Raw genomic sequence first — 19,226 nt, forward strand, 5'->3', positions numbered from 1 at the left:
CACCCTTTGCAGGCTAACCACTATGTGGGGGAGAGGGATGACCGGGGATGCCGGCACTGCAGACCCCAGTCTTCCCTGCCACCACCTCCCATGGGCACAGGGCAGGTCGGGGGCAGCCCGGCCCCCAGAGCAGGGCTTCTCCGAGCCCCAATGCTGTCAGGTTACGGTGCCTGCTGGGGTCAGCCACTTCTGACCCCCTCCCTCCCTCCCAAGCACTTTCCAGCAGGGGACCAACACTTCCACTGCAAACTAGTATTTCCCTTGCCCAGTAAATAGCTCTCCAGGAGGCTTCCATAAGTACTTCTAATTTCCCTCCCCCCCGATGATTTATGAGGGTTGCATTCAATTAACAGCGGTATTGATTTTTTCTGCAGCTGACTGGCAGACTGCTTGCCCTCGTTAGGGAACCCATCACTTACCTTCCCAGCATGGGCAGGGGGGAGCCCGGGGAGGACTGGAGAAGGGATCCAACACCCAGGGGGATGGCAGGCTGATTCACGCGTGCAGCCTGTGTCCCCTTACCCCAGCATAACATACCACAAAAACCCTGGGCAGCTCTACTAAGGAGGGTGTTGGACATTTGGGTTTGCCAAGAGTTTTATCTGAAGCATTGCAAGAGGCTGGTGGGCTACATAGAGAGGCACCTGTAGAGCGTTCCATCAGACAGCACCTACAGAGCAAGAAAGATCTTGGAGCAACTTTCAGGCACGTAAAGCTGCCTGCCCTGGCAGCTGGGAGGCTTTCCAAGGCAGATCATTAATTACACCCTGTATATTTAAATTCCTCCTTGCACTTTCCAAGGGGAAAAGCCATCCTTGCCCTCTGCTGGAGCTTTGCTGGAGGGGGACAGTGCTCATAGGCTATTCCATAAAGCCCACGGAAGCCTTCACCTCCTTCCTCTTCACTGGGGCTCTGCAAATCCAAGCCCTCCCAATTTTATCAGAGATCCAGTGTTAAGCAGGAGAGCACTTTGTAAAAACAAGAATTAATCCACTTCTGCGCAGGTGGAATTGCAAAGCCCACGCTTGCGGCTTTGCTGAGCAGGGAAGGAGACGAAGGCAGCCGCTGTGCTAACCGAAGACATTGTAAAGAATAAAATCCCTTTGAAATTAGCACCCTTTAATTGTATTATCTTTTGCTGACAGCTTCAAGTCAGTTGCTGGTGATCAAAGAGACAGGGAGGGAAGGCAGAAACAAGCCCTTGGTGGAGTCCCGGTGTCCTCATAACGAATAGAACCAAGGCATCTCCGCGGCCATGGGGCTGATTTGGATTCAGGAGGCACCGCTCGGTCCGGGTGCGGTTGGCGGTGCCCGTTCCCCCTCGGCACAGGGGCTTCCCAGGGGCTTCAGCTGGTTACCCCCAAAGGACAGGGACCTCAGCCCCCCCCACTCCACAGGGTCTCAGCCCAGGTTTCGCTTCAGCCACTATTTGATTCCCCCCGGGATGCTCCACGCAGCTCTGGAGAGCATCCATCAGAGCAGCAGGGTCAGCCCAGAGCCAGGCTTTGCTCAGAGCAGGGCAGCAGATGGGGTGCATTGGCTCTGCACCCTTCCAGCTGCCTCGTGCACCCCGCAAAGGAGGGCAGGGACCGGGACAAGCCACGAAAGGGCACTACGGACAAGGGAGCACGCGTGGCAGCAGAGACAGAGCTGCTCAAACCTGCTGAGAGCCAGCACAGCTGTAACACTTCCAACACATCTCCTCTGACCGCAGACAGCCAAACCTTGGGGGCTGCAGGGAAAGAGGGGAGTGCTTGGGAAACACTTCACAGGTGGTTGCAAATGCTGCTAGTGCTTCATTACAGATCATCACACAGATAATCCATCCACAAGAAACCCCGCCACGACGGTTGCTTCATCTGGAGATGCTCTGCCCCATGACCAAAACCTGACCTTCAGAGGCTAGGTGAGAACAAGGAGATGACACAGATCGGTTTTGATGCAGGATCAAGTGAAGGGACTTGAATGCACTTAAGGGGTAATTTATAAGGAGCAAAAGGTGATAAACTAGTTGTCCCTGATTTTCTATTCCTGAAAATTAAGACATCTGTAATCTCAACTGCTCAAGCTCATCTCAGCACACACACAAAACCCAAGGCTGTTTTGATGTGCTGGGTCCATAAGGTCCCATACTCTCTGGTCTCTCCAAGCGATGGCCCTGGAGTCACCAGCCACACAGCAGATCTGAAACACAAGATCCCCATTTGCAGCGATTGCTACCAGTTCACATAAACGCTTTTAAGTTTTTCTCTTGGCTGCTGGTGTACAGAAATTACCATCACCTGAAATTACTGGTTCTTTTAACACGAGATTGGCCAAGAAAATCATCAAATGTGAGCGAGCGCCTTCCAATCGCTGGCTGTAATAGTCCTGTCCATTCCTCTCCGGGATTACTGTTGTCCTCCTTGTATGCTTGGGTACCAGCCAGCCTCATAACAACAAAATCCCCAGCACCTGCCATTACCGAGGTAAATTATATTTTTCAGCGGTTGAAATTATGTTACTTAAAAGGCAAGACCATGCACTCCAAGGCAGCCTGTGCAGCTTTAATTCATGTGTGCACGCAGTACGGCACAGCCTTTAATTACAGGCTCACTTACTTTATTTTCCATTATAGGTGCAAAAGAGACTCGTAAGGAAAGCGAGGGAGAGAAATGGAAATGATGATGGAAATAGGGAGGCACAGGAACCCCCGCTGGCTGTCGAGCGCAGCCACGGCAGGAGGCAGAGGTGGGAATGCCAGGCAGGTACCATTGGGATGCACCGCAGCTCCCGTGCCGGCTCCGGTGGCCCGGTGCAGGGCAGCGCTGACCGTTGCATGTCACGTCCCTGCCACCCACCGCTGAGCAAAATCTACGCTGGCATTTTGGGTTTGCATTGCAAAGTTTGTCCCAAGCGCTGCCCCTTGGTTTTTCCATCCCTGCCCCTCCACATCCAAGTTGCTTTAGTTACCATTTTTGCAGGCCTCGGCGTGACAGCCAAGTTAGCATTAATAAGCGTTTAAAGGCTCCCTAAAGCAAAGGAAGATGTCTCTTTAGTAAAAAATCATGATGGGAAGGTCTGACAGCATCTCTCAAGCTGCCGGCCAGGACAGATGCGGTGTGTGCATCACGGGCAGCCAGGATGCCAGCTCTGTGCAGCGAGCGTTGCGGGGCCCGACAGTTTGCTCCTATTTCATTTTAAGCCTTGCTCAACTCCAAGGCTGAACACACCAGCCCTGGCTTTCAAACAACAATCATTTCGACAGCTACCTGAGGAATATGGGCACAAAGAAACTGGCCTGAGCTCGCTCTGGGATTTAGTGGCAGAGGGAGCACAGCCCACGCACCAGGTACTGCTCCGGCTGTCGGCGAGTCCCACCGCCAGCTCCACCACGGCACGGCGGCGAAGAGACGCCCTCCCACGCTGCAACGCTAGCAGCTGGGACGGTGCCACAAGTAACGCCCAGAATGACAGTAATTTCAGAAATCCCAAAGAAAAGGGTTCCAGAAATGGCAAACAATAAGACAATGACAGATCTGCCCAAGCCCCGTGCCCCGCTGGGTTCCACCATCCCCACACAGCGGCTCAGCCCGACACCGCAGAGCACACTGAGGTTTTTTTGCTCCTGCAAACCCCTCCGAGCCCGGCACCGCTCCACAGGGTCCGCATGGGGCATCGGTGCAGCCGACTGACCTGTCCAGAGGGAATCGCGCTTCATCCCCTTTGTGGAAGTCAGTGCTATTCTCCAGCCTGGCCAGGATGTCCATCCTCTTCATCAGCATCTCCAGCATGTCGCTCATTCGCCGCAGCACCCCTCGGGACTCCAGCGCGCCCATCACTGCAGGCACACAAAGAGCAAGCGAGACACTGTCACGGGCTGGACGCTGCTGTGTCAGACCGAGAAAATCCCCCTCCCCACGGCTTCAGCCCCAAAGCTGCCTGCGGTCCCGCACTCCCCAGCCCCACTGATGGGCTCAGTGGTTAATGGACCATCTCGGTGCCCTGCTGTCCCTGATATTCCCCCTCCCCGGCTCTGGCAACAGCCCCACAGCCCCATCGTCTTGCCCAAGCATGGGTTAATCCCTGCCTGCCCAAATCCAGCTGGGCTGCTGCAGGTCCCCACAGCCAGCAGTTATACCAGCCCTGGATCCAGGATTCTTCACCTGCCTCTCCGGGCATAAACTCCTGACTTGTCCACCCGATCCAGCCTGTCCTGAGTGCTTATGGGAAACCAATTTGATTCTCAAACACTAACCAAACAGCCTTTCATTTTGCATTTCTATTTTTCACTCTCCAAGACCCATCTAGCCCAGCATCCTGCCTTTGATAGCAGCCTGCAAGGGATGCATAAGGAAAAGCATGGGAAATGGAGCAAATAGGTGGTCCTCCCCCAGCATATCCTCCCAGCAGCGCCGGATTTTCCTGTTGCAGAGAATTTCTTTTCTACCCAAATCTACTACAGGGTGGGTGCCCCAGCACTGGAAATAGCTCTGTCTCAAGCGCTGCATCTCAGCAAACCCTCCCCAGCAGGGAAGGCCCCGGATTCCCAGCCCCATTTAACATTCTGCTTCCTATGGGTTTGCACAGCACCGACCTGCTGCTGTGTTGAAAGCGCCGGGGGATACATGAGCTCCTGGCTCCCAGTTTGATCTGCTGTCTGGTGACAGGCAGCCCCGAGCCCGAAGCCAGGGAACAGAAAATAAAGCTCCTGTTTCATCTCAGCGCAGCTCATTTCACGTTAGTAATAACTTAATCAGTGCATAATCCCCTGAACTTCTCCCGTTTAGCTTATCTCTGCTGTTCCACTCACATGTGCTTTTCAAGAGGCAGCACATATTTAATTTAGGGAGCAGGAGGAGCTGGGCAGGCAGTGCTGGGAAAGCGAGCGGCTGCTGGACATCCCAGGTGGCTATCAGGATTTACAGACATCTAACGCAACTCCAAACGGATGCAAAACCGGGTCTTGTAAAGCCAGAGGGTGGCTGTGCTGGCGCATCCCCTGGGTCCCCCACCCCGGCACAGCACCCTGCACCCAGCTCAGCCCCGGCGCTGGGATGGAGTGGGGCATCCCAATGGCATCATGTGCCAGGGACAGACCTGGCATGGGCTTCTCCTCACTGCAGGAGCTGACTCAAGCCGCTGCGCACGTCAAACAGCGCAGAGACCAGCCTGAACGTGAGGTCTAGCTGGTTTTGGTATTCAGATGAGAGCGGTGCATATGGCCGTGGTGGGACCCGGCTCCCTCCCCACGCTCCCAGTAAATCACCCTCTAACTCCAGCTCCAGATGCTGCAGCACTGGAGCCACGGCTGCCGGCGATCGGTTCTCCGGCCCTGAGGGAGGAGGGCTGCATCGGCACCGCAGCTCAACCAGGGGCTTCGGCACTCGCACGAGCCCTGCCAGGCTCTCACCCCGGCAGGCACTGTGAAAGCATCGTACCGCTGCGGCCGCCTGTTGCTGTCAGACGTGTGGCACATGAACACAGGGTTACAAGCCAACCCTTAACCCCTGTGAGAAGCTGACACCGGGCCAGCCAGACCTCGCCAAAGGCTGTCTTCCATGCTTGGCTGAGATTATCAGCAACACATTATTTTTTCCTGATGCTATCTAATAAAACAGAAGAAAAATTGAGAGCAAAAGCAATTCCTCAAAAAAAAAAAACCCCAACCAAAAACATTCATGGAGATTGAAACCAGGCTTTTCCCCAAATGCTCCCTGCACTCCCACAGCAAGAAATTGGTGACTTCTGCTTGAATTGGTGGGTGCCCGAAGTCCTGTGCAGCCCCAGGACCTCCCTGGATGGGTCTGGGAATGCAGGAGCCACTTTTGCCCATCCCACCAGGAAGGTCTCCCAATCTCCTGGGTGGGACACAAGTCACAGCCTGTCCCATTAAAGGGCAGAAGTGCTAATGAACTCACAATTAAAAGATGCTATGGGGGGGAAAAGTGGAAACTTGGACACTGGAGCTCAGTTTGTACAGGGGCTTCCCCAAACACAGCTGAGCAAACTGGGCAAAGACATGGCCAAGAAAAACAGAAAAGCTCTGAGATGGCCTTAAGTCAGAAAATCCACATTAGTTATTTCCTCACTGGACTGAGCCCACTCCGGTGACATCCTTACCACGGCTGGGCCATGTTCACAGCTCGCAGCTCCTGGCACCCTCTGCCTGCCTGCCCCAGGTGGCTTCCAGGACTGACCGCCCCCCAAATGGGGATTTCTGCTTGGGATTTGCTCCTGCTCTGACATCCTGGCACTGCCAGCAGGTCAGAGCTTAGACCTTGAACTCAGTTTTTGAGCGAGACGGAGACTGCACATCCTTCTTGCATGCTCCTGTGCCAGTGGGTGAATCTGGAGGTCAGGGGAAGGACCTGATACAACCCCTGCAGCTGGCCAGAAGAGCTTAAACCACAATCACCACATTTCCATGGACGGAGTGGTGCCCCTGGCCCAAGGATTTGGATCCCAGTTTGTTTTGAGGGGGTCAGGTCATGCTCGTTCGCCAGGAAGGTGCAAGGATCACATCTGGGAAGGCAACAGAGATGACTGAGAGCCACTGCTGCCTTTGCCACTCAGTGCTGGGCTGTCACCCCAATTTGTAGCCAGGCTGCATTCATTTAATTACGAAGGCCTGTTTAGTGGTGCAGTTCATTTGAAATTTAAATGGCTGCTCGCAAAGCCCAGGCAGAGAAACAGCTCTGGCCCCTGATTAAAACCAAGATACACGTACAGAGCTTGTCCCCGCAGAAGAGACCTGGGAAAAGCCCTTTCCTGAGGGGGTCGGGATGTGTCCCGGGAACCTCTCCAGCCCTGCTAAGGGAGCCTAATCCTGCCCTGGGCAAGGCGGAAAAGGGAAACTGAGGCACAGAGCTATACAGAGCTCACGTTTCCATCAGGCAGCAGTGAGCCGATGTCCGTGCCGGGCACCCAGGGGTGCTCAGCACCGCGTCCCCACCGCCTGGGCAAAGGTCCCCAGGGATCACCCCATTGCTCAAGCAGGAGCAGGAGACGGAGCTTTCCTGCTGCTCGGGCCACATCCACACCCCAGGCAGTCCAGCCGAGGGTGCCTGCTCTGACTCCTCACCGCAGAAGCACAGCTGACAAGACAGCTCTGCTCCCAACTCACTAAGGAGGGACGAGGATATTCAAATCGCGGAATGAAATCGTTTCCCCCTGGATCCCGGAGAAGGTGGCAGCGAGCAGAGCCACAAGCCCTGGCCCCGTCGCCAAGCGCCCAGCGCCAGCCCAGCCCCCCCGGCTCTCCCGCTAGCTTTGCTGAGATTTCCCATCGTGTCGCTGCCACCATCCAATTTCCCAGCTAGTTTCGAGCGATTCCAGGATGCTTTTCAACAGCAAAGCTCTGAGCTTTGCTGTCAACAGTGAGCGGAGATATTCCATCTCCAATAAAGAAATAAAGAAACACCTCATATTCTAAGTAAAAATAGTAATAAAAAACAAATCTCAGCCTTCACTAGGTTATCTTTTCGGGCACCCTGCCAGAAAGCAGAGCTGTCATGGGGCACATCTCCCCGCAGCCCTCCCCTGGCTCTTGGAGATGAAGTCAAAGCCCTTCCTCATCACCACCTTTTTCTGTTCTTGGCCTTTTTTGTTGTTGTTGTTGTTGTTCCAGAAGCTTAAGGAGGATAACAAGAACGATCTGACATTTTTGGCAATGATTATTACATCTCTTGGAAAGTGTGTCTCATTAAAACCAAAAGAAAGGCGGAAAAGTGCTGAAGTGACTCTTTTAAAAATGCAAGAGCCAGGATTAATTTGTTAACCTGAAGCGGAGACCCAGACACCCGCCGAACGGCTGCTCGGCTGCCTGACAGTGAGTGCCAGCGACGGGGATTCGGAGGATGGAGGCGAGCCCCACCAGTACCCCCAGCTTCTCCCCTTAAGCCAGTGATGGAGATCCCTGAGACACTTGCAAACAGCACTGCAGGCAGACAGGATAAACCCAAACCCAACTCAATAGCATGAAACCCCAGTAAAATAGTCTTGTAAGCCACTTTTTTTTTTTAAAAAAAGCAAGCAAGCTGCTAATTACAAAGGAAAAATATTCTAATTACCCTTGATAATCAGCAATGATGGGAAAGAAAACACAAGTAAAACTGCTCAACAGATTAATTGGAGTTTGCTAAAGTATGACAGGTTTTTGACAGTTTTCCTGAGTGGCAGCCACTCTTTAAAGGCAATCACTGAACCTGACGGAGGTTTTCATAGCAGCACTAGGAAATAATGATTGCAATCAATCATATCTTACTGGATTTCATGAGACATGCTGGTAAACACAGCAGAGGGAGGAGAATTATTTATGGTGCTTCAGAAGAGCATACAGCTAAGTAATTGGATGAAATCAGGGAAAAAAAAGAAAGCATCCCCTAAGGGTGATGTCTAGTGGAAGAAGAAATAGTTTTTCTGCGAAACCAGTGGAATAGTCAACAGCCAATATGCTCAAATTTGGATGGGTCGAAACCCTAGGGAATTCACTAATGATACACTTGTCTTTAAAATACCTTCTTGGAGTGAATACCTCTCTGGGCAGGCGTCCCACCCCCTGCCATTACCTGTCACCGAAACCTCCAGGAATAGGAGCCAGGACAGGCGCGCGGATGAGTTTTGCTGCATGCGCAGACCTGGACGCAAGGGTGAAGTTCAATGCCAGATGCCTTGGGGCGACCGTGCAGGAGCAGAGAGCAGCTGAGAAAGCACCATTTCATGGAGCATCTCCAGTGTGGCCACAGCATGACGGACTCCCTGCCGGGCAGCCCAGTACAAGGCTGGGACCAGTGGAGATGATGTGAAGTGGCACTGGCAAAGCCCAGGTTGTGCCACAGGGGAAAGAGCCGATGAGAAGGAGTTCCATGCTCAGGCATCGTGTTTTGGGATCCTGAGCATCCTCCCCATGCCGCCCCACCACTGCTCACGCTGGGAGCCATCTCCACCCAGCACTTCACAAGCATGGATGGAGCACGCAGGATGCCACCCTGTCACACGGGTTTATGTGCGGTTCTTGGATGCTTGGGCTGAGGTTTTCAAAAGGAGCTAAAACCCCTCATGAGAAAAAAAAATAGCACTTTGAGGGCATGTTCCCTTTAGCCACCTGTCCCTGGGTCACTCGGGCCCATCCTGCTCAGGGCAGGGGGGGCCGCACGCTGCTCAGCATCAGCTTCATGCCAAGAAGATGGGGAAAGAGAAACACGTAGGGGAAATGATGTTTGAGCTGCACACCAGCACTCAGCCCAACACATCCCTTGCGTTTTCCTCCTTGTGGCTGCAGGACCCCAGTGCCACCCCATGAGTGCAGAGGTGGCGTTGGTCGCTTACAGGGAGCTTTTCCACCCAAAAACCAGTCCAGTTTCAATGAGACCAAAAGCCTCCCTAACCCAGCAGCCACAAGAGTCCATATTCCGAGGGGAGACCGAGGCACAGGCTCGACCCACACCAGTGTGAACAGCGCTGAGACATCCCCCTGACATTTAAAATGCAATTCCACAATACATCTCTGCTGTTCATAACATGGCTGATTTGTTGTTGATTCCCCCCCCCCTTCTCAGACATAAGTTATATCCCTGCCTGGCTGTCTCGCAACAGCTGAACGCTCCAGTACAAGAAGGGAATTTGCTCAGAGATGGTAAGATATTACTTACGTCCACTGAAAATACCAGCTGAATTAATTTCAATCCAAAGCATCATTTGCTGTGCTTTGTTTTTCTCCTTTAAAGGACAACTCCAGGCTACTTAAACCCCTCAAAAGGCCAACTAGCCAAGGGCTCCAGCTAACCCTGACACATAATCCATTACAATCACAGCCCAGAGACCCAGCACTAACCGGCAACAAGAAAGCCCAAGGCGAGGGTCAGCCCGGCAGCGACGGTCGCCTCCCGTCTCCATCCCTTCGGCACCCACCCTGGGAGGAAGCTGCTCCAGGGATGGACGAGGTCCATAGCTGCACCCCTTGAGGGCACCCACTCACCAGCATCGGCACCCAGCCAGTTGTTGCCTCCAGCAAACCCACCCATATTTGCCGTCGGATTGCGACTACGGATTTATTATTTGAAGTTATACAAAGAAAATACGGACCTGCTTAGCCAGCGCCCCAACGCAAAAAAGCACAAGGAGCCACACAGGGAGCTGTCACGCCAGCAGCAGCAATTTGCACCTGGAGGTGCCCACGAAGCAGCTTGGGGGCTGCCAGTGAAGCAGACGCTTCGGTACGGCTCCAGCTGCACCATCGATCTGCTGCTGAGCCGCTGGAAATGGCCGGCAAGGAAGTGGTTCCCTGGCAATCAGCCAAATTAAGCAGCCTTAAGTCACCAGCTGGTAAAGCAGATTATATCCCACCTGCCTGCTACCATCTACCCCCTGGATTTATCCATCCCCTCACCCACTCCTGTGCAATCGACAGCAAGCGTGCAGCTTCGGGGGTGTTTTCGCTCCTTCTCGCCGCATCCACGGGCGGGCAGAGCCCACCAGGCCCCACTGGCAGCCATGTGCCATGGCTGAGCCAGGCAGGAGCCACCCCAGGGCTCTGCTAACGCAGCCATGCGATAGCAGCAATCGCAACCCTGCCGCAGGCTCGAAAGACCCCCCCAGCTTTCTGACAGCCCCCCTAGACACGCCGGCAGTGCCTGGGGGGCAAGACACCACAGCGGAGGGACCGATCTGCTGCAGAAGTTCCCCATCTGAAAGCAAGAGCGGGCTGTGCCATGGCACGCATGCTGCCTGAAACAACACCAGCAGATGGGAAGCAATCCCGTTCGGCCCCATAAATCACTCCCGCAAGCCCCATGCCACCCCTACGGCCAGGCACCGCTCTGCCCACCCCGCTCCCGGACAGCCACGGCAAAGCCACATCCTTGGGCTCCGCTCTCCCACGCTGCCAACAGCTTCACGAGCGATGATCCGTACCCCCGCTTTCCTTCTGCAGCCCCGCGCCCCAGCACGCTGCAGGTCCTCCCCCGGGAGGCTGATGCCCCATGGGAGGCTGATGCCCCCCCAGGAGGGTGATGCTGGACTAGGTTTCACGGAGAAGGTTGGTTCGAGAGAGGCCACGGAGAGGTTCTGAGCAAAGCTCAGCCTTCACCCAAGGTGCCACCAGTCCTCCTCCAGCCTGCTGCTGCACACAGCATGGAGGGGGGGGGTGCCAGCCCGGTGTCCCCCTACCAACCCCGCTGGGTTTGGGGTCTCCGCTCCCTCCCTCTGGGCAGCCCTTCGGCTGCGGGACCTCGAGCTGAGCCTGCAGAAGGGGGTCCTGCCACTTCTCCACCCCAACCAGCTCCCCCTGCCCACACCCCCCTAAAGGAAACGCCTGTAAGAGCAGACTGCAGCTATCTCCACCCTAACACATGTTCGCTCCCCATTTCCATATAAATAAGAAAAGGCAGGAAGCTGAGCAATACAAATAGACACTTACATTCACAGACAGGAGCGTTTCATTACTGCAAGGGAGAGCACAGGGCTGTTCCCCCCCAACTTTTATTACTCCTTACCCCCACACACACACTAGACACCTGATGTTCCCGATGGGACATGGGGACGGTCCCACAAGTCCTGCCACAAGCCATCATTCGCCAGGCAAAATGAGCTCGGTCATCTTTTCCTCTCCCCAGCAGTCCCAGGAGATGGGCTGGGGAAGGCAGGCAGCTGGGAAGAGGAGACCAATATGCACAACCCCAGCACAAGCTGCAGTTCACTTTTCACTTAGTTTATTTTTTTTAACCCCATCTTTCCCCCCTTCTCATCCCCCTTTCACTTTTTTTGAAAAAGTACCAGCAGGGTATTTTTAGTTGCTCCTCTATTGCCAGCCAGCACTATTTTAAATTGCATTTTAAGCTGTTCTGCAGTGCTCCAAACACCTCACGCTGCAGGCAAGGCTTTCAAACTACAAGATTAACATCGATTTTAAATTGCTTCCTAAAACACAAGGGCTCCAGCACAGGGCTTACTCAAGGGCAGTTGCCAGTAGCAAAGCCCAGAGGGCACCAAGGCTCCCAGGGCATGGCTGGATGCTGTCGGCACCAGGGGCAAAGCTGGATCCCAGTTTTGCAGCCGGGACCCCCAGCTCCAGGTGATAAGGAGCACCCACCGGTCCCACGGCACAGGGGCAGCCCCAGAGCGGCTCCACAGACCCACGAGCCAGGGACCACCTCCACCACCAATGCTCATTTCAGTTCTTGGCCTTTACAAGAGAGGTATCCCTCCAAGGGCATTGGAATTTAACTCACCTGGTTCTTCTCCTAAAAGCCCATGCTGCTGACCTGGGGAAAATTAAATTATCAGAAGCTGATGCCCCAAGGATTGCAGGAAATCAGCCCAAACCCCTCGGGCAGAGGAAGGATTCGACCCAGCATTTGCACGCCCCACGATCAGCCAGGAGGGCTTCGGGAGGCTCGGCACCACCATCGCTCCGCTGGCTCTGCACGTCCAGCGCTCGAGCCCGCAGCCTTATTTACAGCTGCCCCAAAACGTTATGTTTCAGAAACAGCAGAACTCACTAATTTAACATTTCCAAAATGATTACCATTTCTCTTTCAGCCAAAAATATTGGCCAAACAGTGCCGGGCATCCTGCCACTCTGTTTCCAGGGGCGAACAAATCATCCCCTTCTTCCAAACCCATCAGCCTCCACCGAGCCCAGCAGCCAGATCCTTCCAGCAGCAGCAGAGCGGGGCAGCAGCCCAAAGCAGAGCCCACAGGAGCCGGGGGGCACTGGCAGAGCCGTGGGACGAGCCTCAGCTAATCTCTACCCGAGCTGAACTGAGCCCCGGTCTCTCGTTTAGGCCAGAGAAACAAATAAATCAGTGGGAAAAAAACAGCTTTTACAGAGGCTGCTATGGTTCCCACTGTGCTAGTTTTATTTTCTGAAGTACCTGCTGCCTCCCGGGCTCAGGATGAATTTTGATTTAGGAGTGAAAAGGGGTAATAAAAGCATAAAGAGCCATTAACATTCCTCCTGGCCGTGGTGGGGTGTTTGCTCATCACACATTGATGGAAATACCATTTGACTTCCTTATGAGCTATAGAAAATCAATTAATTGATTTAATCATTCCCTGGAAGTCGCTGCTCATGGAGATAACAGAGCGCTGGGGCCAGCGGGATGCTGCTCCTCCCTCCTCCGACACGGCGGCGGCAGGGAAGGGACCAGCACACATCACTGCACAGAGATCTTCATCTCTGCTCCACCAGTTTAAGACTCATGAATTCACACTTCCATCTTCCAGTAAGTTTGGTGGCTTTTTTTTTCTTTTTAAGCCTGCAGGCATCCAATTCTGAGCAGCAATTGTATCAAACAGGCACTTCTTCAGTAAGAGACGTGTTCCCAAGGTGGATTAAGCCTTAACCACTACTTCAGCAGCCCTTACGTTTCTTACCCCTCTGTGCCCTGCAAAGCACCGATCTGCATTTTACTCCCCCAGCACATCCCCGCAGAAGTCGGCAGTAACCCCGGTATCATGTGGAGACCCCACGGATGCCTTTATTTTCCTCATTTTAACAGCACTCGTTTCCCTGCCTGCAATAGCAATTTAATAAGAGCAGTAAAGTTTTACACTTCCACTTTAAACTCCCTTTCCAAGCGTGGGCTGGAGATGGGAGCACGGTGCACGTTCACCAGCCCAACGAGAGATGCAGCGTGCTGGGACCGACGTGGGATGGCCCACGGGGACACCAGAAGCAGCAGGCACAGGAGAGGAATTAACCCCTACTTTTTCCACCTGGGCAAAGCAATGGTCTGCTCCAAAAAAAAAGCAGATTAAGGACACCCTTGTGCTGCCCGTGGGGGTGCGAGCCCGGCACCAGCAGCAGCCTCTCGCTGCGGTACGGTGGACCCAACGGCACTCGCACCCCAGAGTGCTGCGGGGGGTGCGGGGGGGGGCAGCTGACACCCACAGTCGCTCCCAGCAGCGTCCATCACCATCAGCTATTCCTCAGCACAGAGCACCACTTTAACCCATAATTAAAGAAGCCTTCCCATACTCAACAGCAAGAGCAGAATAAGTTGTTACTGCTGCGGCGTGCGGCGTTATCCTCTTAAAAGAGCCCCTGGAGCAACCGAGCATCTGGCAGGAGCTGGCAGGGAGCGGGGCCGAGGGGGAGGCAGAAAGCCCTCACCCTGCATCTGGGCTCTGCCTTGCTTTGGGGTCTCCATTAACCCTGTTCTCCCCACCGATGCTTGGACAAAGAGGAAGCAAGAGAACGTTCCTGAGCAACAGGAGCTGCCAGGGCACGGCATCTCTGGGCCAGCTGGAGAGCCAGCCCCACCACCCCAGCATTTTTCTAGGGGAGGAAAAATCAAAAGCCCAGCTTTCCCAGCACAGTTCCTCACCAAGGAGGTGTTCCCAGTACCAACCACCTCGGCTTGGCACCGACCAGGCAACTTCTTACAGCATCAGCTGGCTGCTCTGGCCCCCGAGGCTGCTTGGAGCTGCTTTGGATGGGACGGATGCAGCGAGGCTGGAAACGAGCCCCAGGCACTGAAGAGCTGCATAGCACACTCCTCCCCATGGGTCTCCCCTGGCTGGCACCCCTCCAGTGGCTCACAGGCTCCAGGAGACTCTTAATCCAGCTCTGGATGCAGCAGCAGAAAAAATTAAGCGCTGGGGACGTGCGGGATCTGCACATCCCAGTTGTCATGGAGGTGACGCGCACCCGCTTACCCACACCCTCTCCATGGGGACCCGGGGAAATGCTCCGGCTAACGGCCCCACAGGCACTGGGGGAGGAGGAGAACCTCCTGCTGCCTTTCGAGAGGGTTTGGCATAAGCAAATTCTGGATTCAGATCATGAGAACAGCCTCATCCCTCTGCCTGGACAAGCATCCCGGCCACTGCCGGCGCCATCCGGTGAGACACGCTCGAGCAGCGGATCCTGACAAGCCGCTTACAAGCCGCTGCAGGCACTTACCCAGAGCTGCTCAGCAGACAACATCAAAACATAACACAAGCAGCCCAGGAGAGGGTTATAACTCACTCGGGAAGAAAGTGGGAATAATTAGCTGAGTTTGCACAGCAGAGTCTGCTCGGCTCCCTCCCTCGCTCTGCCCGTGCCCTCCCCGTCACTGTCACTCGGTTACACGAGTCTTTGCAACTGGTTCTCCTGTCACCTTCACCATGCATTAAAGGCATCAAGATATAAATTTATAACGTGTGACTTTTTGAAAGCGAAAGGAACAGGAGCATCCCTGGAACCATGCATCTGTGCATCACGTCTCAAGGAGGCAGCAGCCCAAGTCCTCACTCCTGGGTGCTCTCTCCAGCAATGTCAGGTAAGAAAAGGGATCGTCAAAGCCACAAAGCAACTTTCAGATATTTTGCCCAACTCAAGCTCCTGTCAGAAGAACTACGTGCTTTGCCAAGAAGAAATAACTGAGGAGCAGATTGGGATCTGTCACAAGCGGCAGCGACCCCAGGTTGCACACCGGTCCAGAAATTACCTTTCCCAAGAGAGAGGGAACGGGGGTGTGAGGATGAACACGTCTGTGTTTTCCTTTAAAGCTCCTTCAGCCTGAGCAGCATCTCACTGCAGCCAGGACCTCGCAAGCAGAGCCGACCCAGACGTCCCCTCCTCCGCTGTCCTCCCTTGCGATGAGCTGCACGCAGCGGGTACGTGGCAGGTCAGGATCATGCCCACAGACCTCCTCCTCCCCTCCCAGCACAGCTGACTGTGAGGGAGGACGACAGAGTTATTCAACCTCACTCTGATCGTTAGCAAATCCAAGCTTGACCTTTCTGCATCTTCTGTGAGAACAAACGGCGATGGCACCTGGCCATGCTAACCCAGCTGGGATGCTGCTGGAGCAGAAAGAAAACCAGCAGAGACAGGAGCGGGAGCAAAGGACCCCTCCGAGGAGATCATGTAGGTTCTCACGTTTCTATTTGGCCTTTTTGCTCCGCTCCTCGGGGAGCAATTCAGGGGATTGAAATAACATGAGATCCCATCGCTTCACGGTACTATGACTCTGGAACGGCAAAGATGCCCTACAAAACCCCGAGCAACCTTCAACATTATCTTCTGCAGCACAATTCCCACCCCTCCACCCCCCTCCACCAACATCCATGCTCTGGAAAGAAACAGAAGCCACAAACACCAAAGTATTCAGCTGTGCTGCACAGCCCTAAAGAATCTCCCTCTCTCTCCTCTCCTGTGTTCACTGATGGAAGAAATTGCTTTAAGCAGGTGAGACTCCAGGAACTGGAGCAAACAACAGCCGCAGGAGAGGCAGAGCACTCCAGTAGCTGGAACACAGGAGGGATGCTGGGTTTGGGGAGAACAGAGCGGGATTTCTCCTAGGTGATGTTAAACTCCATTTCCAGTGCAACATGCCTTGGCTGTTGTCTGCTGGACCTCTCCAGAGAGTCCCATACCCCAACGCAGCAAACCAGAGCCATCCTGACACCCCAAGAAAGCAGCGGTGCTCTGCTTCACCCACAGCCAGCATCCAGGACAAGATGCCCCAAGCCAGCAAGTGGGACTTCCCCAGCAGGCTTTCTCCATAACTTTTCCACATTTTTCTTTCCCTGCAAAATGAAAGTGAATGACCAAATCTCAGAGGCTTTTGCAGCAGAAGCTGTTCTCTGGCCACCTGCACTTCTGCTGTGCCACAGACCAAGGAAAGTCCCCACAGGCGCTGGTGCACTGCCCACCTCCAGACAGATTCCAGGTCAAGGCAGTTACCATTGCCCAGCTGCAGAAAATCCCGGGACTGGGAAACCCCCTACCCCAGCCCACAAGCTGTTTAATATCCCACCAGGGTTGTATTGGCTTTGTGTGGCAAGGTTTTGGTAGCGGGGGCATTACAGGGGTGGCTTCTGTAAGAAGCTGCTGGAAGCTTCCCCTGTGTCCGACACAGCCCATACCAGCCGGCTCTGAGACAGACCCACCGCCGGCCAAGGCCGAGCCCATCAGCGATAGTGGTAACGCCTCTGTGATAACATTTTTAAGAAGGAAAAAAAGTTGTGGGACAGACAGAAACGGCAGCTGGAGAGTGAGAACATGTAAAAGAAACAACCCTGAAGACCCCAAGGTCAGTGCAGGAGGGGAGGAGATGCTCCAGGCACCAGAGCAGAGATTCCCCTGCAGCCCGTGAGGAAGACCATGGTGAGACAGGCTGTCCCCTGGCAGCCCAGGGAGGTCCACGGTGGAGCAGATACCCACCCGCAGCCCGTGGAGGACCCCACACCAGAGCTGATGGGTGCCCGAAGGAGCCTGTGACCCCGTGGGAACCCCATGCTGGAGAAAGCTCCTGGCAGGACCTGCGGATCTGTGGAGAGAGGAGCCCACGGAGCAGGTTTTCTGGCAGGACTTGTGACCCTGTGAGGGACCCACGCTGGAGCAGTCTGTGCCTGAAGGGCTGCAGCCCGTGGAAGGGACCCATGCTGGAGCAGTTTGTGAAGAACTGCAGACCGTGGGAAGGACCCACGCTGGAGAAGTTCGAGGAGGACTGTCTCCCGTGGGTGGAACCCCACGCTGGAGCAGGGGAAGAATGTGATGAGTCCTGCCCCCGAGGAGGATGAAGCAGCAGAAATAACGTGTGATGAACTGACCGTAAACCCCATTCCCCATCCCCCTGCGCCACTGGGGGGGGGGGGTTGGTAGAGAATCCAGGAGTGAAGTCATGCCTGGGAAGAAGGGAGGGGTGGAGGGAAGGTGTTCTGAGATTTGGTTTTATTTCTCATTACCCTACTCTGGTTGATTTGTAATAAATTGAGTTAATTTTCCCCAAGTTGAGTCTGTTTTGCCTGTGATGGTAATTGGTGACTGATCTCTCCTGTCCTTATCTCGACCCACAAGCCCTTTGTTATATTTTCTCTCCCCTGTCCAGCTGAGGAGGGGGGAGTGATAGAACAGCTTTGGTGGGCACCTGGCATCCAGCCAGGGTCAACCCACCACAAGGGTTCATAGCCTGCAGCCCCGAGGAGATCAGACCCCAAAACACATCTCAGCAACCCAGGACAAGGTGCAACAGCCTTGCAGAGGACGTGTTTCACCCGTTTCCTTGCATTTTCCAGCTTGTGCCCTAAAATCAGCTCTCCCCCACTTTTGTCTTTCCTTTGTCCCCTGTCCCCACTGATCCTGTTTCCAAAGCAGCTGAGGGAACAACACAGGATTGTGGTCACCAACAGGAAACCAGCTGGAGATGCTGCTGGGAGCTCATTTTGGGGTGGAAAAAGGCAGGTGTTGAGCTCTCAAGCTGAGCACCAATCCAGGCAGGAAACACTTGAAAATGGGTTGAAAAGGCAGTTATGGGAACAGTAAACACACAACTCCAGTGCTCAGCAAACCCCCACTTCCCAAAGGCATCGAGATTCAAGGACCTCAGCACGAGAACTGCTGTTGCAGCACACAGACCCCAAGCACCGAGATACCTCTATCTAGATGAACCGCTCAAAGCACTTGTATCAAAGTACCACCAAGGTCAGCTGAAATTAAATCAGAGCCCTCTTGCAAGGATCAGAAGCCCACAGCAAGGGCAGAGCTCAGCTCCAGCCATTTCAGGACATCAGGACCTGTCCTACACATCCCCTGAGACTGCAGCAAATTCTTCCAGCACCTCGTACCCTACCAGACAGGAATCAACAGCAGGAGAAATCAGAAGTCTTGCCATTTTTTAAACTAGCTACAGCAGTTGCAGGCAATATTCCAGCCACATCTAATCACGTTTTAACACTTAATAACCTATTTTCCTCCACTAATCCCCTGCAGCAGCAAGCTCCACCAGTGGGATGTACATCACCACCGAAACCGGACTGGGGCACAGCTGCGGGCAGAGGGACTGCTGCCAAATCCCTCCATAGCCACACCACCACCACCACAATTAAAGATTCTGGTGCTTTTTCAGGATCAGCCCCCTGCCCCAACAGAGCTTGACTCCAGCACTAAAACAAAACTGAAAGAAAGATGCTTGGAAAAAAAATCCAAACAGTTTAAATTCTGAGAAGGAGAGAAGCGGGCACAGAAAACTCAATCTCTCAAGTCTAGAGCCCTTCCCAAAACGTCTCCCACATTCAAAATTTATAGACTTGTCTGTTCTCTTTTTTTATCTAGATCTTTGTGTGTAGAACAAATTCTCGCGGTGGCCATTTCAAAACAAAGGAACCTTTGTCTGTGTTTACTTGACAGCAGCGGATTAGGATAAAATAACTTGCATTTCAGAAGGGGTTTTTTATTTATTGTTAAGACGCAAAGCCTCTGCTGCATCGAATCACCAAGCAGAGAATCCATCTGAGGAATGATTTCTGGCACA

General features: G+C 53.9%; 1 protein-coding gene across 3 annotated transcripts in view; it reads right to left on the minus strand.

Moving 5' to 3' along the window:
• The window catches only part of MGAT5B (alpha-1,6-mannosylglycoprotein 6-beta-N-acetylglucosaminyltransferase B), a 71,198-nt gene that overhangs the window by 40,370 nt on the left and 11,602 nt on the right, over positions 1-19,226 (minus strand). For all 3 annotated transcript variants that reach the window (XM_069798971.1, XM_069798970.1, XM_069798969.1), the window contains exon 3: positions 3,676-3,820. In XM_069798971.1, coding sequence (XP_069655072.1) covers positions 3,676-3,820 — 145 coding nt within the window. The remainder of the gene's footprint in view (positions 1-3,675; positions 3,821-19,226) is intronic.

This window comes from Haliaeetus albicilla, chromosome 12 (genome assembly GCF_947461875.1).
Source record: "Haliaeetus albicilla chromosome 12, bHalAlb1.1, whole genome shotgun sequence".
Classification (NCBI taxonomy): Eukaryota; Metazoa; Chordata; class Aves; order Accipitriformes; family Accipitridae; genus Haliaeetus; species Haliaeetus albicilla.